The 23590-nt window shown below is 37.0% G+C and overlaps 1 protein-coding gene and 1 long non-coding RNA gene across 10 annotated transcripts in view; one reads left to right on the plus strand and one right to left on the minus strand.

The window, feature by feature from the left end:
* CPEB3 (cytoplasmic polyadenylation element binding protein 3) overlaps positions 1–23590 on the minus strand; it is a 93179-nt gene that overhangs the window by 11182 nt on the left and 58407 nt on the right. For 7 of the 9 annotated variants that reach the window (XM_062619430.1, XM_062619431.1, XM_062619427.1 and 4 more), the window contains 4 exons: positions 22047–22214; positions 20128–20217; positions 1548–1666; positions 147–261 (listed from right to left, as the gene is read on the minus strand). In XM_062619430.1, coding sequence (XP_062475414.1) covers positions 147–261; positions 1548–1666; positions 20128–20217; positions 22047–22214 — 492 coding nt within the window. The remainder of the gene's footprint in view (positions 1–146; positions 262–1547; positions 1667–20127; positions 20218–22046; positions 22215–23590) is intronic. The other 2 variants (XM_062619433.1, XM_062619432.1) reach the window with 1 other exon arrangement.
* On the plus strand, positions 19998–22296 carry LOC134164054 (uncharacterized). The gene is made up of 2 exons (XR_009964982.1): positions 19998–20335; positions 21972–22296. It is a non-coding gene; the product is annotated as an uncharacterized LOC134164054 (long non-coding RNA).

Here is a 23590-nt window from a genome sequence, read left to right on the forward strand (position 1 = left end):
AAAATTGTTCACAGCTTGTATTTTGTAGACAGGAGACTTAGCAAATGATAAATATTTGGAAGAAACATACAGCATGTACCTTTTCTCATCTTTTCTGCTTAGCCTGGAACTCCCTGCTACATGCCCTATGTTTTCCTTCTACTCACCAGCTCGGAGGGGCCGTGGAACTCCTCCAACAAAGATAGTTTTTCTTGGATCCAAAGGCTGAGACCCATCCATCACAAAGTCACTGTCACTTAGGTTCCAAGGTCGAATTTGCACCTGTATTAAGGACTGGTTTTAGTAGAGGAATTTGGCAACTCCATTAAAATGAAAAAAACAACTGCCAAATCTTTCTATGGTTAAAGATATAATTTTAACTTAGCAAAAGCAGTAAATCAGTGGTATAGGCACCAAATTAAATTTGAGAACATAGCATATCTGACATGTTTGAAACAAAGTGACAATTCATTTATCACCTCTAGAGGCCAGACTTGAGTTAAATCTCATCACTACAAACTCCTACCTCATTAATTCCCTGCCCTTGATGGCCATTATAATAAGAGATCTGTGAAAGGACTTTCAGAACATTTTACTGTGTATGTGTAATTGCAGTTTGGGCTTCCGGCTTTCCTGACATCACATACAGTGATCCACAAATTTTAAAGCACTGACAGAAGTGGAGATAAAATTAATTTCTGTGCTTGGATACAAAAGGAGTTCTTACAATGTGTGAATTCTCACTTCTGTTAAGCAGCAACACAGTTGATAAGAAATGTTTAGATTACAGAGAAAAAATACGTTCGTAAATTGAGATAAAGCTGTTCATCCATCCATTTTTTGATCCTAGAAATCATATAAGCACGCTCACTGTGCTATAATATTGGGTTGTTCATTCATCTGAACTAGCTTTGTAATAGTGTTTTTAAAAGGCAGCATTTTCTTATCTAATCATATTTCTCTGTAGTTTTCATCTAATCTGATGTATTCATAGCCACAAAAAAGACCAGCATTAAAGAGTGTTAGAGATGGTAATCTAGTGTTTCTACTGTTCCCATGTCTTCTATTCTGCTATAGCTGTCTGCATTACTTGTTTCTATGCTGCAGTTTATCTAAGGTAAATGAGACCTAAATTATAATTAAGAAATTAAAAAATTACTAATTAAGAAAACTAAAGATGTACAGGGGTATTTGAAGCTAGCTGGGTTTTAACTGGGGGAGCAGGGGAGTTCCTTAATTTCACTGCATAACGCTTTCTTTTCTTTCAAATAATATAGAGGAAAAAATGATAATCCAATTGTTTTACAGCTAATATTTTAAAAGGATGCATGTTCCTGTGAAATACCAGAAGTATCAAATATAAATGTTAATTGAATATGACATTTCTCAGAGAGTAGCAAATGTTAAAACCATGTTATGCTGATGTAGAAAGTCAAATCAATGTTAACAGCAAGGACAGCAACAGGAAATAGCAAGTCAATTAACTGTAAGTATTTCTTTATTAACTGAGAAGACTAACAGCAAATGGGTTAGCAAGCAGCGTAAGTGCCATGGCATGAGCTACTTACGGGTTTATCCTTGATTGTGGGACTTGACACACACAGGTAAAGTTTCCCATCTTCTTCCAGGCAGGCATCTATCAGAGCTTGTACAGAGCTTTCTTCCTGGAACAGCAGAAAGGCATAACCTTGGAAAGGATAAAGGCACAAGAAAGAAAATAATTTAGCAAGCTTTTTTATAAATAAAGAAAACCCCAAGAACTGAATAAGATACACAAATTACAAATGACTGGTAAGGCTGTTAGTTTGTTTTCATAAATTAAATGCAGTGAGTACCCACATACAGTATTGATTTCGGAATGGAGACAAAAATGTTTGCAGCATAAAAGTGTGTTTATTTAATTAATTAAGGATTTTGAGCAGTGAGAATACAGGCTAGTGAATAAAGGGTTCTTATTATCCAGGAACTGCATCTGAGCTGCTTATCAGCAGTATCTGCTAGTATCAGTGATTATCATCTTACAATGGAGGCACCAAGTTTCTGGTCATTCTATACAATGAATAAATATTAAAAGAAAGTGGACAGGTAAACAGTAAAATAAACTTCTACACTTACGTACTTAATTATGAAAAAAATGTTTACCTAAAACAGTAAGCATGAGCAAAAAAGAATGGCATGCATTGCGTTTTATTATGTGCTTTTTATTTAAATATAAATAGCAACGTGCTGTTGCTATTTCTATTTAAATAAAGCAGTTCAAAAGGAAGAAAGTCCAGTAAAAATTACCCTTAGTGACTCAGAATTTTAGGACTTTAAATTAGCCAGTAAGACTGTATGTGGCATTCAGTGTTCTTTTGAATGCAGCTGGCAAAAAAGCTTGCTTCACTTTTACTTAATGTTGTTAAGTTTGAATGAAGATTTGACCCAAGCAGTCCATGCTTTTGCTACCTCAGAAATGAAACTAATACAGCACACTCTATATACTAAGCAGAGCCATCTAAAGACTGGCTGCTAGACTTGGATACAGCTGCAGAGTTAAGAGGGCTTTCTGCTGAGCATGCATTGATTGTTCTTTTGCCCCATAATCAGTACAACTCAGTTTTCTCACTGAATGTGAACATGTTGGCTTTGACCTTTATAATTTGGCATTTGGGTGTTTTACAGGCTACTTCTTTTCTGAAAACCTGCAGCAATTAGAGGCAGCTGGGTTTTGAGCAGGGACTGCTAGACTTCCTTTGCTTGATAGACTTTCTCTGCCTCAGACTCTTGACACAAACAGTGCCTACATGATGATACACGGTATTTAAATCATGACAAACTTTGATATAGCTTTACACAGTCTATTTGCTGTTATTATTGTAGTGACTTACCCTAATTTTTCAGAATATTGAGTGAATACTATTTTACATGTCCTTTTTAGATAAACACTACACAGACATGATTTATGAAAAAAAAATTAAGATAGACACTGAAAAAGCCATTTTCCTCTGTTTTTATCTACCAAATTACCCCTTCCCCTGCTATCTCTAGTCCTGTGTAACTTCTCAAAGAATATTAAATTCTATGCAGCTGTTTTCAGAGACAAGGAAAGGTTTCCGTTAACAACACAGGCATAGTCCAGAACACTTCTAGAAAGGCTTGCCCAAGAAAACAGAATAGTGTGATCATCACTCTTGCTAGCAAACAAGGAACCTGCATACCTAGAGCTGGAGTGAGTTAAAGACGTTAGTCCAAATTAAAAGTGACTTTTCAAGTAAAACCATTGGTTCCCCCTCTAGCAGATGTATCTTAAAACAGTCCCTAAAGATATAAACACACTTCAACATTTTAGTTTTAGATTTTACAAAGCTAACTACATTAATTGAGTATGAAAAGAATTAGCTCACAGTCACTATCACTTTTAGTGTTATTTTATTTTCCATCTAGGCACTTGTAACTCCTCACTCCATACTGTCCCTTCTGATTACATTCAAGAACAAGAGCAAAAATCTTTACACGAATTAAAGTATCTTTAGCTTAGCAGTTTTTTCAGCCTTATAAAATGCTCCCGTCTGAAAACTAGATACTTGGAAAAGACTACCATGGCAACTACACCTCCAAAGCCAACCGATCACACTTTATGGTTCAGACCAATCCGTGCTTTGTATTTTATATAAAAATGCCTTGTAAGACATATTCCCAGAAGATGCAGTGCAGATGTATGAATAAGAGTATATGTACATTCATGAATACTTTCAAAGAATGTTTTACAATATATTTAAATGAATTTAAACATTTCAGATTTATCTTCTGACCAGACCATAAGATCTGAGCTCTAAAAAAACTGAATTTTGTCTCTTTCAGACTTTTATAACCTTAAAACAGCAAAATACTGGAAATCTCTTTAGCAAAATGAAAACTGAAAAATGCTTATTGTGTCTTAATGACTTAGCAAAAATCTGGGCAACCGCTTGGGATGCTTGTTTCTTCTGTGAAGCTTTTTCATGTTTTTCTGGGTCATGCTAACAGGTTACATCTGTGGAAACTGGAGTTGACAGTCATTTGAGGGTACAGTAAATGGTATGACTGTAATTTCCCAAACCAGTTAAAACTAACTGCTAGATTACAGGAGCAGTCCGTGTTAGTAAGAATTCAGTTTTCTAACCTGGAGCTAGTGCCTACCATGAAGTTTAATAAGTGAACACTTCCTCAGTTCTCTAGACCTCAGTGACTGTAATACGTTCTCCTCCCTGCTATGGAGTCTGGTGTGGCCCCTCTAAAGACACACGGGTAAGCAATTTACAGCAGCAGTCTTCAATTAATCTAGACAAAGTAAGGAGGCTGGACTAGTACAACATGATGTCCAGCATTAATTCAAAACCTGGTGACGACACATCTATCTCTCAGTTATTCAAGAACTTTTGATACTCAAGATTAATGAAGATTACACTGAAATAAAAAATAAGTAACAGAAGCTCTGATAATATAAACATCATGTAGAAGCTGATATTGACATGAAAGATATCTGCCAAAGTTAAAGGCATCTTTACTCATCTTCTAGAAGCACACAGGGATGCAAAAACCTCAAATTCAGAAAGGTACTCTGAACTCAGATTCTAGTATAAAAAATGAAATTGGAAAATACCAAGGTCAGAACTGAAACTGCATAAAGAATTACCTCACACTAGATACAATGTAATAATGAAATAACTTTTCTGCACAAAACCAAAACACTATTTTTAGTATCTTCAGCCACAAATTAAAGAAAAACCAGCACATTAATCTGTGAATTCACAGTAATTCATTTTATTTTTCTGTCGGTTATGTTTAAATGCTATGTTTGGCTGTAACTTAATAAAGCTCTAAGAGTATTCCTTCTTGAAGAGATTCTCAAAAATGTCTACTTTAGTCATTATATCCTGTTCTAACTGGTATTTCTATTCCTATTTGTCCTACAATATGAGATAAGCCTAATTCCCCAATCTAATCCCCAAAGTTTTACTGAAACCAGTTCACTTCCACCATTCAGAATACTGGAGAATTATAAGGGCATCTAGGTTTGAAAGAAAGTTAATCCATGTTTAAAGACAGTAGGTGAGGTAGCATTAGTAAGATAATCAGTTTCCAAACAAAAAACGTATTAATTCAATTAAGTTCAATTATTTAGCAGAGAGTTTCTTCAAATTCCTCAGCATTGTATGCTTCAGCACATTGTCCTCTCTGTGCATCACAGGTATCATGTGACTTAAAACATGCTTTTCTTTCCAAGAAATAAAGACAGTTTGACGAACTTTAAAGCTTTAATCCTCTGCAGCAGAGTCTTGGTAGCATGCAGTGGCAGTATGCTGCAGACAAACTTCAGCTGTGATCCCTTCTTACCTGACTAGGTGTTTTAAAGATTGGAGGGCTCAAAAGACTGGTCCTGACTTAGATTCCACAAAGTAAAACAGGTGAGATAATTAAAGCCCCAGAAAATAGCAAGGTACCTGACAACAGCTGACCATTCTATATACACACAAATACAGCCTCTTGGCAGAGCAAAGGCAATGCAGCTCCCTCTCGGCTGCTGGTACATCACAGTCGTGCTGACAGTAAACACTGCACTTGTAATTCACTGGAAAATAGCAACAACTTATTTTGCTGTAAGAAAAGTCACCACATCTTTTTAAAAGGGAAAGTGAGAAGAAGATTAATCTCCCTGTATTCTGAAAGTGCAGGAGCTCCTCAACCTTGAGCTCAAGGATTCATTACTGGATGGAAAGCAGTACAAGAACTAAACTCCTTTGTACACATCTCATTTTGACATCTAAACAGTGACACAATTTCCATATGAAAGGATAATTTAGCCCGGTTAGTCTAACTTCACTTAATCTTGCTGAGAACAAACTGGAACACCAGGCATACAGACTGTGTCCCACAAGCTTCTAGCAAGGTTGCCACCTGAAATTCAAGATACACTCAGAACTACCATATAATGTTGCTATAATCTGGAAAGTACATTTTTGCCAGCCTAAACTGTCTGGAAGATCTCCAATCCAATTCAACATAGGCCTACCTTCCCTAAGGATGGGACCTTTCTGTATTACTGAAAGCCTATTTTGTAATAAGGCTTCAGTGACCTCTGAAAAAAAACATGCTAGATGGAAAGTTTATATAGGTACCTGTACTGCTTGTTCTTACAATAGCAGAATCTTGATATTCATATACTTTTGTTAAAACCTGGCATGTTAGTACAAATTACAGACAATCACAGAATAGTTAGGGTTGGAAAGGACCTTAAGACCATTTAGTTCTAACCCCCCTGCCATGGGCAGGGACATACTGGAGTTCTGGCCATAAGTGCATCATGCATGTGTTCTACCCATTCTTCCTCAACATAATTAAAGCAAAAACTACTTGTGAACCTTTATTAGGGCAGAATGCATATTAAGTCTATCAGGCAAGGGAGAAAATTAATTTATAGGCCTTGTAGACACCATTCAACTTAGCAAGACATACTGAGAGAATTTATAAGAGAAGACTACCTCTTGTCTAGACCAAAATACTTCTCAAGAGTTAAAGATGACCCAACTTCATGCTTTTCATGGCTCACCAGCGTTTCAGAGCATTCATGAATAAAAGATTGGGGGCGGGGTTGGGGGATGAAGTAGGAGATTAAAAAAAGGTTTTATTCTGTTAAACCTGATAACACCTTCCTTGTACAGCTTCATTGTTAGGCACAAAGTTTGGGGGTGTGAAATATAATCATTGACTGTTCTGTAACCCATGGGAGAAGGTAGGAAAGAAGTTTGATATACCAGAATTTTTGCACTCCTTTCGGTTGAAGTGATTAATTACTGACGTTACAAATGCTAATGTTGTCTGAACAGTCTGTGGTACTCAGTGGTACAGGAGTATTTCAGAAAGGTGCTAATGGAGTAGCCGCACAGATCTCTCCCTTAATGAAGTCCAGAGTGGATTGAATTCAATCAGAAGTTTTTCTTAGAAGTTTCAGTTAACTGTGAATTAGTTCCATCTCTTTATAGTAACTGAAGTTAATGTTCATTTTATGCTCAATTTGTGAATACTAGAAGTAATTCATAAGATCTTGCATATGTACTGCTCTTCAGCAATACATAAACTGCTGTTGAAATACATCCACCATGAGCTGTACCTTCTGGTACAAAGCCAGCATTTTGGCATTCAAATGTTGTATAATCCGTAGGGAAAGATTAACCTATTTCTGGCTCTTAGAAGAGCTACTTAGAGGGGCTACTTTTTAAATAAAGAAAAAAATGTAGCGAAGAATTATATACAAAATCTAAGCTTATTTGAATATTTATGTCAGAAGTCTGCATATCATCTATTATTTCTTATGTAATTGACCTCAAATCCGTAATTCCAAAAATTTCCATAAACGTACTTACAAAACCAGATACAGGAATCATATTCTAAGGGTCATGTGTTTTCAGTTTTCAAGCACTGATGTTGGGTGGCAGAACTAGGAGAATGAAGAGGACTTTCTCTTCTCTTTACGTACTGCATAACAGGTCAGAACAGTCTTTGAGTCATCACACATACCCATTTCATATGCAAAATGGAAGAACTACTTGAAAAAATTTAAACTACCTTTGAAGCACATTTTCTTTCATTCTTTTTAAAGTTTAGACAGTGTCTTCTCTGATGTTTTTATAGGCTCAAAGGTTACAATAAAATCTACCATCCACCTAAGTTCTCCTGTGAAAATATTTCTCTCCCTCTCTCTATATATATATCTACTTCATATTATTATGTAACAAACAAGATGGAGTTAAACTGGCAAAGAAGATGAATGTTCTAATCTCATGTTATTGGGTTTATTGTTAGATGGCTGAGATCACTACCTCCAAAAAGTAGAGTTAAACAGACTTAATTTTTTCCATGAAATAGAAGTAGCACTTCCCCCCCCCCCCATTTTTAAAAATAGTTTTGTATTTAATTGTGGTTGTATTTACTAGAACTTTTAGAATAAATTTGTTTTAGAAGCACTCAACCAAAGGAACATTTAGAAACAGTGTGAACCAGATTTCTAAATCAGTTAATGTGATGACACAAGGTTATTGCTCACAGTTGCCCTTAGTAATCTTATTAGAAGATGCTTTGAATATGAATAAAACGCATTTCTAAACCTGAAGATGAAACAACTATTAAAAATGAAACTCATTTTTGAAAAATAAAAAAAAAAATCTGAAGTGTTAAAAAATGCAGACTTTCTTTTAAACATTGCAGTGACATGACTGGAGTCTCAAAAACATCAAAGGCTTTAAATACTTTAGAAACCTCAAAATAGAAAGGGCTGTAATCTCACTTAGCTACTGCAGAAGAGTGAAATTATGTATTAGTCAGGGCTGCAAAGATTAATTTCTTTTAGTCAGTCTAATTTTAAATAGCAGTGTATGCCCCTGTCAGCTGATTCCTTTCTCTAAAAATCAAAAGGTGTATAAAAAATTTGAACAGTTTCACATCTGCAGTGAGACTCCTATTCATTTTTATGCGTTTTCTCATGAGTACCAGACTAAGTAGTCCAAAATGTAAGAAATTCTCCATATGCCACATTAAAGACAGGTTTTAGGTGAGTTTTGTTTGCTTTTAATTAAAGGTATGTACCATATAATCCTCAGTCCCATTGAAAAATAATGGAGATCATATGGAAGAGTTGAATGAAAACTGAGGTTCTCAGTTTATCAGTAGCTTCTCTAAAATAAACTGCATGTCTTCATAATCTCGATTTTACCATTAAATAGCCCCCTCAATGAGAATACTAGAAGAATGGAAATTAACATTTAACTCTTACTACTAATGATCTTACCATATTACAAATAACAGAGAAGTCAAAAACTTCCTAACATTGTCATAAATATTACGAAGAATTTTCCCCCACATCTTCAATTTAAATGAAACAAACAAACTAAAAAATCCACAACACAACTCCCCACCACAGAATGTCTGCTGCCTCCATGAGGATGCCTGCTCTACGACAACATGGCATTATTTCTGGGACATGGGAGAGGTGCCCCAGTGTTTCCTCTGCAGTTCTCTGCTGCATAGAAAGGACAACATTTTGATAGTGCTGTAGTGAATACATACAGCTAAAGATTCATGAAGTTCTTTCAATTCCAAAACATGTCAAGAAGCAGAAAGGATTTGCTTGTCATCTCTACTTCACGTCTTTCTCTGCTTATGGGGAAAAACCAGTATACACACACCATCTCAGTCTGTCCTGTAGTAAAAATATTCCTACACACCTGTATTGAAAACATTGAAATGCTTTTCCCCCTCCCCACTAAAAGAATATTCAACAAGTGTACAAAAGCTTCTCTTGTCTATCCAGCATTCTACTTCTACACTACTGTGAAACGCTGCAACAGTAAATTTATAGGGTTGTCTCCTCTTTCAAAGGTCACAGGAATTTAAAACTTAAGACTGCAACATGATCTATAGTAGCTATAAGCCAGAATTAAAGGGTATAAAAACATAAAAGAACGGCTGTAATATATAATTTGGTTTACTGTAGTTATAAGAGTAGTCACATGAATTAATCATATGACAAAGACTAAATTTCTGATGAGGCAAGAGCTATCTTTGTCTCTGGGTCAGCATGTCAATGTTGTTATAAATGTGAATACACGTTTTTCATGTATTCACATTCGTAACAAAAAAAAAAACAACTAAATTCAGAATTTAATTTTTCAATTCTTGTTTTCAAGGGCAATAGAAAATGGTGACTGCTCTGGGCAGAGCAGTCTATTGTCATCATCGGGAGGAGGTCAGGTCTGCTGCTGCTTTTACATTGCAGATGGCTGAAAAGAGATCCATCTCCAAGTTTGAACAAAACCTGTTACTCTTCTTCACAAATAAGCCACTTGCCAATTCTACTCCAAGCATCCTAGAGAAATTCTAGGTAACTATAAATCTTCCACTTGATTCCAGCTTCTGTCATGCATAGTGTCAGCATAAGGTAAAATAAATTCAACACAAAGATTGGGAAAAAGCAAAGGTCCAAACATCAAGGCTACATTTTAGCTGAAATCAGTTAGTTTTAGTTAATAAAATTGGATTTGGGGGCTGCAATACCAATGGTTTTAATTTTAAATGATAACTTTTTAAAATTCTTTTTAAAGAAGAAAGGAAACAGCACTTACTAGAGCTGTGATGCACAAAACACTTGGGACTGTTGACAAGAGCTTCATTCAAAGTAAAGGACTTCACTAAGAAAGAGAAGCTACCCAATGTCATTTACATAGACCAAGGCAGGAACTTATTTTCTTATTTTGTATGATTTTAACTATCCTATGAGCAGATAAATAATCTGCACTTCACAGTGAGTGACCCATGCCCAGAGAGGAACTGTAGTTGCAAGACATTTTGTAAAACCAAATGCAGAGCTTCTGCACTAGGCTGTGACTTTCCTTTCAGTCAAGTAGTCAATTTGTCAGTTGCTGCTGTGATGCATTTACGGTTAATAGCTTAATCACCAGGTTAAGTTTTCTGGTTCTAGTTGCTCAAGTTTCTTTGTTGACTATATAGAAAAGATGTAGCTTGAAAAGCCTGCCTTAATAATGGGAGGGGTTTCCAAAGCTTCATTGTTCATAGCTACAGAACAAACTTCTCTGCCTCAAAACAAAAAGAAGTTTCTGGTTAGTGAGAGTATGCATTTTCCTGGGAAAGCAGAATTAAAAACATCACGACAACAAAAAACCGAATTACTGGACTTATCAAATCCTCTTAAGACATTATGGTTTTCACTTTTTACAATGAAAACAGCACAACCACCATTGGTATACAGCAGGCTACTGATGATACTCTATCAGTATAATCAGTGGTATAACCACATCAGTGGTACCAAAACTAGGTAGAATTTGCATGATATAATGTAGATAAAAACTGCCAACCACAGAACCGAGACATCTGAGAGATACCAGTTCTTGACTGCTCCCAGTTTTTGGAATCGGAAAGAGGTATACACACTGCCTTGGGCAGAGGTATCCACAGCATCATTCTAGTACCCAATGCATTCCCACTGCCAGTCCTAACCTCTGATTTGAGAGAACACAGATATAATTGAGGATATTGCATTTATTAAATTGCTGATTTATATATTCAGATGATTTCACACTGATTTTATATTACTGTATCATTATTTTAGGAGTAGAATTGTGTGATCACTGCAGTGATCCTAAGAATGGAATATTTTAAATTTGAAGAAGAATTTGGTGCTTCATTAGTTATTAGCAAGACAGAGCACAAGCTATTAGCAAAGCATAAAATTTTCTCAAGTCCTAGTTATCACTATTGAAAGCACTGCTTTTATCCTGGAGCCTCACAGATCAATTCATACATTTCAATTCACAAAATGGAAGAAAATGCAACATTTAATGAAGTTAGTATTTAGATGGGGGGGGGGGGAGGGACATAAACCACAGTAAAATCTCCTTGGCTTTAAAAGTGCTTCCATCTGACAGCAGTGGGCCAGATGCATCATATAGGTAAGTGATGGAAAGCTTTTTCTGTACTTCAATATGTTCAAATTCCAGGTAATGCTTTCACTGCTGCCTTAAACCTCTTTTTGTTTCTTAGGCATTAGTGGGTTTTGAAAGAAAACTTAGCTAGATATTGTGAACTGACTGTCATTCAAATGAAAATTAGCAGCATTTTCTTAATTTGTGTACTATGAAGTGACAATAATAAAAGGACATATTTTCAGTGTGCTGAAGTCTTTTAGTCATCATCCAATACGAAAATTCAGTATAAACGGTAGCTATATGGAATTATTTAATATACTTCGTTTTAGCTTAAATACCCATTCACTGTTTAAATGTATCATTAATAAGAGACTTCAATATCAGAATTCATATTTTCTTCCCCATACAAACATTTCAGAGTAGCTACAAATCCAGCGGGAATCCATGCCAGACCATATTTTTACCTTCTGAGTAGGTCATGCGAGATGTATATTATAATGCTTATATCGAACTATGGCACTGATTAGCTTCCACAAGTATGTTCAATTAGTATAGCGTTTATCAGACTAATATATTTCTTTACCATCCACAGAAATGAGAGAGATGCACATCCCTAAAAATGAATGATTCAGTACTCTTATTTAGGAAATGTGATGAAGTCAGTCATCAAGCTCTATGAGCTTGTTTCACTAAGTATTTTGTGAAACTAAGCTCTCCTTAAAGCATCTGCATCTCCTGAAGAGCTAAAACAGTTAACAGTTTGAACGTGACCCTGTTCGTGATTTAGATAGCTGGTGATTTGCAAGATTCATCTTTGATAAGATAAATTCATAGGGTTCCCCATTTCTCTTTGAGATCATCTTTAAGACCATTAAGATTTAAAACCTGTGATCACAACCAAGTCCAGCTTTATTAAAATTAATTGTCTAATAAATAAAAAATTCAATTTGATGTAAGTCAGTGTCAGTTACCTACATACTACAGAATACCCAAGATATACCCCTGAAATGCATCCTTTTATTAATTCAAAATATGATGTCCAAAAGAGGCATTGGTAAATTTGTCTGACATGGTTTTGGGTTTTCTTTGGCCAGCATTAGTTCATCAGATGACTGCATCATTGAAGCAAACACTTGTATAGTTTCCATTTAAGCCAGAGGTATATTTAGGCTAAGTAAGTCAGAATTTCAGGAAGTTTTGCAGCTGGTAACAGCTGCACAACAATGAAGAAAACCCATGGGCACTATACACAGGTAAGTCACAGTGACACATCCCAGTCAATTATTTCAGCATCTGCCCAAGCAAATTTACTGCAACAGGTAGTCCAGGAAGTGGATGCTTGGAACTGCTATTTAGACAGAACCTACTGTATTAGGCATTTGATAGAAAAGCCTGTGATGATGAACAGTGATTAGCAGATGCATGAACCAGACTCTAATCAACTGTTTTTAGATTTTGGAAGCATTGAGAGAAGCCTTAAATATCAACTGTGACTTAACTCAATGTACCCTTAATAACATAGATAGTTTGTGTGAAATGTAAGAAATTCCACTGCAATCTTAATGCTTTCAGGCAGGGAGAGAGAGAAACCAGCCTGCCTTGTTGGCATATAACCAACAGAAAAGCATATAGCTGATTTATGGAAACACTGTTCTGGAAAAAGAATATTATGCAACTCCGTCATGTGGCCTCCTGCCTAGAGTCAGGAGGCTTATAAAAAAAAACCCCACCTATCAGCAGGTAGAGATGTAATGCATATAAGCTTCAAAACTGGCCTTTCTGGAAGCAATGGATGTTGCCCAAGTATCTCTCCTCATGTAACATACTACCTAGCACATCAGACCACACAAAACTGAGAGACATTAGATACAATTTAATAGAAAAGGGATACATAATACTGCAGGCCAGGATAGGGGCTCCCAAAGTGCACCTTCTTTAATTGCCACCAGACAGCCAATTGGGTCTTTTAGAAACCTGTATTTTTTATGTGGGAAATTCGAGGCCTTTTGCTGAGACTGCTGACTGAGTTATGAGACACCCCATCTTTTTCCAATGACCACAGAGTCCAGCAGAAGAATCTAGAATGTAATAATGTAATATAGCAGAACAACCTTCTGTATTGACTTCTGGCTGCCTCTCAAAAACTTCTGAACAGCCTCTGAACAGTTACAACTACAAAACTCTTCTAGCAATTCATTACTAATGCTGTAAAATGAAGATGCATGGTTAATTGCAGTCAACCCCCTGATTAGATAAAACACTTTCCAATACTGTCGGCTAAGAATGAGGCTCCCTGACAGACCCCAGACACATAAAGGCTGAATTTGAAAACATCACACAGGATTGTCTTCACAGGTTTTTTTCTGGAAACTCTGGGGACTAGCACATTAGTGAGGAAGACTGTAAAAACAAGTTGTTTCTCTAGCAAATTGGAAGTGCAGCCATAAGAAACTAGACTTCATCTTCAGATATCAAATACTCTTCATTTCATGTGGCTAACAAGCAAGTCTGACAGTAAAATTAATCATATAAGTAAACTTTATCATATTAGCACTGGTAAAACTACTCTAGGACTATCACGAGCTGTGAACTCTCAACTTTTGAGGCAACAGAACTTTTCCTACTTAAATAATCTACTTGAGCAATACTGGAATGTAGGTGATGGAGAGCTACTGAAATTATTTCCTGTATGACACATCAGCCCCAAATGTGTATTACTTGTTCAAAAACCCAGACAAGTTAGTAATTTATTTGTCGTACACATACAACATCATACAGTACACAGACATCGTATTATCCATTGCGATTTAACTGTTCATCCTAAAAATGTTATTCATCTGAACAAAACTACCAAAAATGGTGGGACACTGGTGGATGAGTGTCCTGTAGACTAAAAGTCAACTTGAGGATAACTAAAAAAAAACCCCACACTTAAGAGAGGGATAAGTTTCTTGATAGGACAGAGATCTAAATCTGGACAACAGCTGCCTTTTGTGTTGTAGCCAGAAAATAATTTGCTTTGGGCCTGTTACATAAAATCTCACAAGAGACTATTCCACTTAGGAGAATGTTTACCTCTAGAAAAAGAAATTGCATACAGCATAGTTTTAGGGACAAAGATTCTCTTACATGAAGCAACATAAGAAAATTCTATGCAAAACCAACCGGCCTTATGTTGCACAGCCACAGAAGAGCAGATCAGCATGTACTGCATTTTGCTACCGTACCTTTCGTGAACTGCACTGATTTGAGATTGTACTGCCCTACTGTGGGAACACACAGGGACTACAGATTAGAAACACAGCCCCAGATGTCAATGGGTGAAAGACTGATATTGCACACATGCGTGTTGGAAAATACGTAAACAAAGCTTAAAAACTATCTTGCATCACTATTTGCCACACAATTTATTTCTGGAAAAGGAATATCAGTTTCCACTCTTGCAAATGTTTTGTATGGTTTTTACCATACAAAAATTGGCTAAGCATTTTATGCTGGACTTTGGTGGTAAATTAAGTCAAAGCAGTTAGTTTCACTGCAATAGACTGCTGCGTTTGGACAAACCACATGCCTTCTTGCTAACATGGCTGATGAAATTAGAATTACGACTCCATGCTCCTGTTGCCACTGCAGTGGCAATGGAATTAACAATGCAAATGGTCCTCATCCATGAAATCAACATCAGTCAGAAGACTACCAGCAATGGTGTTCCCATCTAGTGTTCCCTTACAGATCATCAAGAAGGCTCATGAAGTTTGTCCCACCAGCTGTTTTAAAGTATGAGAATCATTTCATAATGTTACTCTGTGAAACTCTGCATACACTATTCTCTTCTTGTGATTCTGTTCACCTTTACTGTCCCCTGGAGCAATAGGGACAGGAGTGCTTATTTTTATCAAATAGCAGGGTAACTAACCAGAGAACACAGGAAACACACAAGGATCAGACTGCTGCACCACATATCTAAATCAACTGCAAGGCCAAAGCATTCCTCCTGCTCCAAATCCATCCTATCTCCAAGCTCTGCCACGCTTCATTTTCTCACTCTAAATCTCATGTTTATCCAAACATCAGTCCTCCTAAATTCAAAGGAACAGTGAGAGACTTTTGCATAATTTTTGTCATTTTAAAATACATTGTGCAGCTTTTAGTGATTGCTAGAAAAATCAGTTACCACAAAGCAAAATCAGTAAAGACTTTTTTAAAGTCATTGTTAAAAAAAAATAAAAGAATGGTTTTGAAACAGTTGGCACCATTTGTTTAATAAAAAAGAGGAAAAAAATGACTGCAGTGAGCATAAGCATTGCTTAACTCAGACAAGCAAATAAGTAAAAACCCCATCGATTTCTGTTTCAGTAAAATATGATTTTTCTGGATTTTGCCAGAGAGAAGTAAGACTGTGCCATGGTAATGTGTTAACTCCATTTGATAACATTCTTTACTGCATATTTCATTATTTCTCAACATCTCACAGGTACTCAAAAAATACTTAGCCACAAACCACATTTAATTTCCAAGCCCATATGTTGAAAGCCAAGTAAACACATCACAAACTGGGCACCTGCTTACCCAAGACCAACACATGGCATTTATAATTTTACCAGTTCCATTACTAACATATCCAAACAGTGCCAAAGGTAGTAATCCAAAGACTTTTCAGGCAATGGGAATGAACTGGCTTTTTCAGAATCAAAGCATTAAAATCACCGCATGGATGATACCAACAGAAAAACATAGTGCTAAACTTTACAATGCATTGCAGGGGGTGGGGGATACAGGAGTTGGGGGGTGGTAAATCATAAATGTTAAGGCAATAATACAGATGCTCAGAAATAGAAATAAGAACTCTTATACACATTGTCAGCTGTTATCAGCTGCTCCTGCCCAAGTGCATAATATACACTTTCAGTGACAAAACAGCTGGGTACCACCAGTCCTTCTTCTCCCAGCAACCTAAATACTGAACTCTCTGGCAACCAGTGCATCCTGTAAGGACTGCCTGATCTATCAGGTGATTTTGGTTTTGTTATTATAATAACCAAAACTCAACCACTGACCAAGCCAGAGCATTTTCCCAAACATGCTCACGGTGTCAGGCAAGATTCAATAAGGGTAACAAAAACCTAGAGTATCTGGGAAAACAGGAAAACATAATACAGACAGTACAGACATGTTTGAGGGATATGGTGTGGACACATCCATGTTGGCCTGTGAACCCCCAGGGTCCAAAATCATAATGCTGGCACTGCACTGAAATAAGCCTTGGTGTATCTCACCATGCCAGAGATTACAGTTCCATGTATTTCACACACAACTGTACGTCCTTCAGGTCAAGCACTAGATCTGAGGTAATGTGCCTAAACACAATCTCAGGTGACACCATCCTGCTCAGGATGTGAAACGGTAAATCCAGGAAAACCTTTGTTCAATCTCAACACTGCAGGAATGCTTCTGGACTCCAGCTAGTCCTGAAAACAGGTTACATGTGCTGCACCTAAGGAAATCAACCACACCAACTAATGAATTAGCTAAAGCAGCATGCTAGAAATCACTACACATTTGTGGCCTAACTTACTGAACTAGATAAAGACCCTGGTGGGGTGACAGTGGTGGGGAAGGTCTCTAGACTGCAAGCAACATTTTAACCTTTCAGATTTCATTCTTGATCAGATTAGCCACAGCTAATAGGTCCTGCAGCTTTTTGTTCCTAGCCCTAAGAATATCAACAAAGTGCTCCTAATATAGGGTAACTATAAGGGAATTCAGATATTGCACCAACACAGTAAACGTTCCACAAATACAATAAAATAAACCAGTAAGTGGAAACTGCAAGTCTGCATTAATACACTCAGGACTGTGAGGGATGTCATCACCTGGACGTAACCATGAAAAGAGAAAGACATGATGTAAAATGGCTCCAGTGTAAAACTTAGCTGACTATGCTGACTCTTGGCAGCAGCTACTGATGCTGGCCTCTCCAAACCTCTTTCCGAATGCTTATCAAAGCAAACAAACAAGAAAATATTGAACTTTGCTGTAAGTGCAGACACTGCCCACTGGCTTGACCCTACAGACATGAAGGAGTAATGAAACAGGCTGTCCATCAAAAGGGCACAAGAAGTCTGTCTGGAGGTGATGGCATACTTTCAGAAAGAGCAGGCTTCACTTTTATTGCCAGTGAGCACATCCAAGTAAGTGCAAGAAGCCTTGAAGGCCAGGCTTTATTAATGTGTAAACAAAGATTAGCCTCCCCATAATCTCCCCTGCATTCCAACAATCCATTTTTTCTCATTTTCCTTTGAGATTGCTAGCACACAAAAACCAACTCATTCTGTCCTCTATAATTTGTCTTTTTTTGGGGGTCATATTTTCCACTTGAATCATATTCAAAATGTCAGCAAATTTACAGACTAGCAATGCAACATGGAAACAAAGGTATCTAGAAAAAGGTAGGGAGAAAACATTTGAATTCAAGAGTATTTGACAGCTGAATAAGTCATGTCACTGAATTTTGCACCAAGCATAATTTCAGGTATCTCTTTTCATTTCATTCTGTTTTTTTAATACATGGCTGATAATGCATCAAACCAGCTTAAAATAAAAAAGGTTGTTTTGTTTGGTTGGGTTTGCTTTTTTTTTTTCCTAAAGACAATTTTAGTTCTAAAGTAACTTCTAATGAAAACCAGCAGTGGAGACATGTTATTGTGGTGCTTCTGTCAACGACTATGTAACAGCTTTGGAAAATAAGTGGTCCTTAAAAATATAAAATAGACCAAAGTGCTGTGAAAAAAATATAACACATTCAAACTTTACTCTTTGACTGCTGCTCAAAGACATTCTGTCTTCTACAGAGATGCTGCCTCTTTGGGATCAGAGTAAATCAAGTACATTTGACCTCCCGAGCTTAACTCGACTGTAAGTGAATCTCAAAGACAGGAACGCAGGACGTATGATGCTGCAGCCCCGATTGATAACTAAGAAGTAAGTTATAAATAAATCTGGAACAGTTGGGATTGACTGATGTTTAGCACTTTCAGACAGACGTTCAGGACAACTGGCAGGGGCTTTGAAGGCTGTTTCCTATATTAGAATCATGACAAAAATAGATGTGAGGCTGCTTTCCCTTGTCTTCTGCTAAAATAGATCTTGCTCAAACACATTTTTACATGTTTGGAGAGGTATAACTAGTCTCCTGTCAGATACAGAACTAGATCATAACTGTAAGTCCCATGTTGACCTACCATGAATAGTTAATTATTGAATTAATAAGAAAAAAAGTGGAGATTACTAGGAGATATTAGGGACAAGAAGAAGCTGGGTTTACTGTTTTGGTTAGGTTTTTTTAACTTTTAAGTGCAGGTACAATCCAAACTCATGAGTCAGGAAGACTCTAAAGACCTCTAAAATTAAAAGGGAAAATAATGTATTTTACCAATTTTACTTAGGATTATATGTGGTTTTTTTGAAGTCTGGGGTGTTTTCTTGCTGGTTTGGGGTTTCTTTTTGCTTCTTCTGTTTTTAAACTCAAGAAGAGATTATGCATAATAACTACTCTCAGCAAGGCTGAGCTGTGAGAACAGAACAGGAAAGAGGCAGCATGGATGCGGTTTTGTTCTGGTTTTAAGTGCCTCAAATACTGTTTGTAGGGCAAGAGTTTGTCACAGTTATCTTGCCTCCAGCCCTCCAGTTTCCAGATAAATTAAGCTGGCTTTTATTTGTGTGGTTTTTACAGTCAAAATACATCATCAAAATACTGTAGTATTAGTTAGTTCACTAACTGAACAGGCCACTGTTCTGCCAAAATAAGCAGTGTCCTTAATGAGCAATCTGGAGCTTTCAGGGTCAGAGAGAACAGAAAATATTAACATATATATCACAAATGCTGATTAACTTCATGTCACAGTTTCAGATCACAAGTGAACTCCCAAACTATATGCAAGAGGCATGTGTGACTGAGAATAGAACGTCTACAGTGTAATACAAAATCATACAAGAGACTAGGATACAGTAAGAACAATCTGATCTTGCATATATCATGATCTCCCAAACAGGTTTCCCATAAACTGTTCTTTCTCAACCAGAACAAGTCTGTATAGTGTTTTGCTGACGCATGCGAAATTGCCTCACCTGTACACACACTCTAAACCACCCTGAAACGAATCAGCTCCAACCTACAAACTCTGCAACTGTGGTGCACGATGCCGTCTCTCTCAGCAGAGTTCCTTGCTGCAGTTCAGCTCTCTGTGAGCCCTGCTGCAGACTTTGTGATTCTGAGCAGCATCACAGCTTCTTGGGCTGGAGCACATACAAGGTGGATTCATACTTCTCTACAAAATACTGCATACCCAATTCACCAGTGGCTTCCAGCTACTATGCCTATAGTTTCTACAGGATGCAAACTGCAACAGAATCTGCACTAAGAAATTTGTGCAACTTGCCTTCTAAAGTAAGCCTAATGTAAGTTAAGGCATGATTCAAAGACCGCAGGCTTGCTGAAAAGTACACACACAGGACCACATTTCACTGAATTGTGTTTTTTCCATCATTACAACTGCTGAAAACATGCTTACTGAAAGAGACAAAATTCGTCATGAAGAGTCAAACATTTTCTTTGTAATGGATTGCCACATTGCAGACATTGTTCCCTTTCACCAGAAGAGCCTGCATAAATGTATTTTAAACTAATTACCTTTAGGTGGAAAATATGACTTGCTTTCAGCTTTGTGAGGCCAGTCCACCACAAGAGGTCCAAACCTACGAAAGCTGGCAGTGATCTCATCTACAAAAAACAAATGAGGCACCTTAGAGAATCTGAAGACTGACAGTGGCAAGTAAAAATTCTTACTTTCAAAAATTCCCAAAACCAAACAAGCTATTTTCTACACTTATGAAGAAAAGTAAGAACTGCAGTAGTGTACACAGAGGATTACCTAAATATTCTTCCCTCTTCATGCTATACACAGCTGCTTAAAAAAAGTAACCTTACATTCCACTAATGCAAGTTTGCAACAGGATTAAATGCAAACATGATCTATCAGAAGTGAATATGCTTCAGCTGCAATCTATTTCTAATTATAGCCACAAAGCAGGGTCAGATGCAGCCACATGAGACTGACAGAGGAGCTACACGTCAGCATGGCCACTCCTTGCAGCATGCCCTAGAAAGCAGACTGTGTCAGGTCATGTGACTGTGTGGACTTCCCCTTTCTCATCCCCTCTGGAAATCTGCCTTGAATTACCAAGTTATTTCTTTGCTTTTTAAACATCAATTTAGTAACACTGAGGGACACACATCTCAAACTATCCTGTAGGGCAATTCTGTTCTACATGCAAATGCTTTAGAAACAAAGAAGTGTTTGATGTTCTTTTTTAAAAATATTTTTTTTTCCATCAATGCATTTCTTTATGTACTTTAAAGAGAGAATTACTTTAAAACTGTCTCTAATGTGATGCTAGAGAGATCAGAGCAACAATCTGTCAGAAGAGTTTGAAGACTAAGGCAATGGTTTTCTAATTGTTTGCTTGCTGTTTGGGATGTGTTCAGTTTATCTCACCCCATGAGCTGTTCACCAGATTTTCCAAGTGATTACAGCCACAAAACACATATTGCGTAACGCAGGAGCTGAAGGAAAAAAGGTGTTATTGCTCCCAGGAGCCCATGTAACTTCCTCACAGGGTAGGCTGGGCATGTATTTTTATTCTGAGCGACCCAGCAACATTCACATCAATTGTACCTGTTGGCCTCCTGCTTCTTACAGCTGGGGATCCAGATTACCCAGCAGACCCTGTATCAACAGTCCTGTAACTCACCATGTGACAGGGGAACTGTATTTGAGCTGTTTGTAAACCACCGATTGGCAACTCATATAATTTATTTATGAAAATTGCATGTCAGTTAGGCCTCAATTTCATAGATCAGATTCAGAGATCCCTCTCTTCATTACAAGGCCTCCTCAAATTCCCTATATAAGCCAACTGAAGCCAGATAATGGTGTACTCCAGCTGTACTATGAAAAATACAACAAAACCTGTCATTTTGGTCTGGGAGTCAGTGTGGGTGAGGGCACACATAAATAGAGCAGAAATTGACTAGGATGGAGAAAAAAACTGACCATACCTACTGAGCTCGTTATTATTTTGTAACCATATTAAGTGCACTACATTTGTCAACTGAACACTGCATATATGCTGGATATAAGAGCTGATTAAAACCTGGTTTATTTTGGTAAGGACTGTATTAACAAAGTCCTTAAAGTCAAACACATCTTTTTAAAAAAAACTGGTAAACACTACAGAGTGACAGTAACCAAAAAGTTCCCTTTTTCAGCTTTCCCACTTTACATACATGGGAACGCTTGCTGCTATTGCAGATTAAATGACCTGCTATGAAGGCATTTCTGTCTCCATCTCCTCTGATCTACAGCAGAAAAGAATGTCAGTTAAATTCTGAGGTGCTGCAGGTGGTGGTGTTTGCTTTAAATAATGCCAGGAGCACTACAAGCAACATACCTGTGAAAACACATTTCATTTTAGGAAAATTGGACCTTTTTAAAGTAACTGTATGAAAGCCAATTCCCACACCTCACCAATGTAACTTGTTCACAGTACCTTCATCAATGTCAGGAGGAAGACCTCCAACAAACACCTTTCTAGAATAGCGTTCCACTCTTTCACCATTCTGACATCGTGTTGGAGAGCTGAGACCCGATGATAAAGACTGATCACCATGACTGTCATCTAGGAAGCCATCTTCAAAAGGAAAGAGTGAAGACCGACCTGTAACAGATTTTGTAGTATCTATAGTTAACGCTGTTTCCTGGAGAATTAAATATTTCAGTAAAAATTGTTATTCTTTTAACGTTTTGCTTTAACAGAATTTACATAAAGGGGCCCAGCTAAGTGGTCCAGTTATCCAAATGATGTTCGTTAGTTTTGCTTCTATTTTTCCAAGACCATATTATTCTTAAAGACAATAAACCTAATATAGCTTTAAAACAAACACTTGCAAATGACTAGCAGTGAAAACCAGCCAGTTATCTGATGTAATTGTGTGTCATAACTATGGAAACAACTTTTGTAAGATTTAAATTTAAAAATAGTTCTTATGGATTTAAATCTTCCATAAAAAATCTTGAAGGAATGATTTTTAAGTGCACGACAATTTCCTTCAGAGTGCTTTACAGGGTCCTAGCCGCAAGGGCTGCATCACTTCCCCCTTGAGTGAATAGAGGACCAGTCTGAGTAGGGGGGAAAATGGCAAAATAAACGTAGAAGAGCCCTGTGTTGTGGATATTAAACATGTAGGTGAAGCAAGATGGTTATCTAACACGAAAAAAAATATCTTTAAAATCTTATTAAATAAATTGCACTTGAAGATGAAAGTTGTTATCTAGGGCAGCCTGTCAAGTGTTAAAACACCCTTTCAGTAATGAATTAATAAAAAGCAATTTAAATGGCTGCTATTCAGTTTGTTAATGAAAATTAATTTAATTTGTGATCATCTGATGCAATTAACTTGTTGCTTGCTACCAAAGTACACATACATTACCTTAAGAACAGATTTATTAACCAGAAGATTAAGAAATATTCAAAGTTTCTATATAAGCAACACTAGAACATGCCAACTTCAGAATACAATAATTCCCTATAGCAGAGTTGAAAATTAAATCCTGCAATGTATACAGATGTCTAAATGGGAACCCCATCTCAGCCCTGAGAATGCCAACTGTCCCTTCATGTCATGGAGGATTGCTCTCAGGGATGGAATTATAATTACTTGATACAAACAGTTTATAGGGGCACAGAATTTAATTCAAAGTTAATGGATCACATGAAACTGACTTCCAGCAAGACCTAAGAAAGAACTAACGCCATACTCCTATCAACAGCAAGGGGCATGAAGAAAAATCAAAACATGCAAAGGGACACTATTCAGAAAAATGTATACATTGAAAATATCAGTAATAGTCTCCAGCAGCAAAGGACAGATTACAGAAAAGCAGCAGCAATCCACTATATGGAAAAGAAGCTAACAAACAAAAACAAGCAAAAATGTGATTGACACAAAACATCAGTCTGATTTTTTCTAAGCACCAAGCACTGGGAAAGTCCTGATTAGAAAGAGTATATAAAATGCACAACACTGAGAGAGA

This window comes from Pezoporus occidentalis, unplaced genomic scaffold (genome assembly GCF_034315485.1).
Source record: "Pezoporus occidentalis ecotype Australia unplaced genomic scaffold, CSIRO_AGI_Poc_V1 ctg210, whole genome shotgun sequence".
Lineage (NCBI taxonomy): Eukaryota > Metazoa > Chordata > Aves > Psittaciformes > Psittacidae > Pezoporus > Pezoporus occidentalis.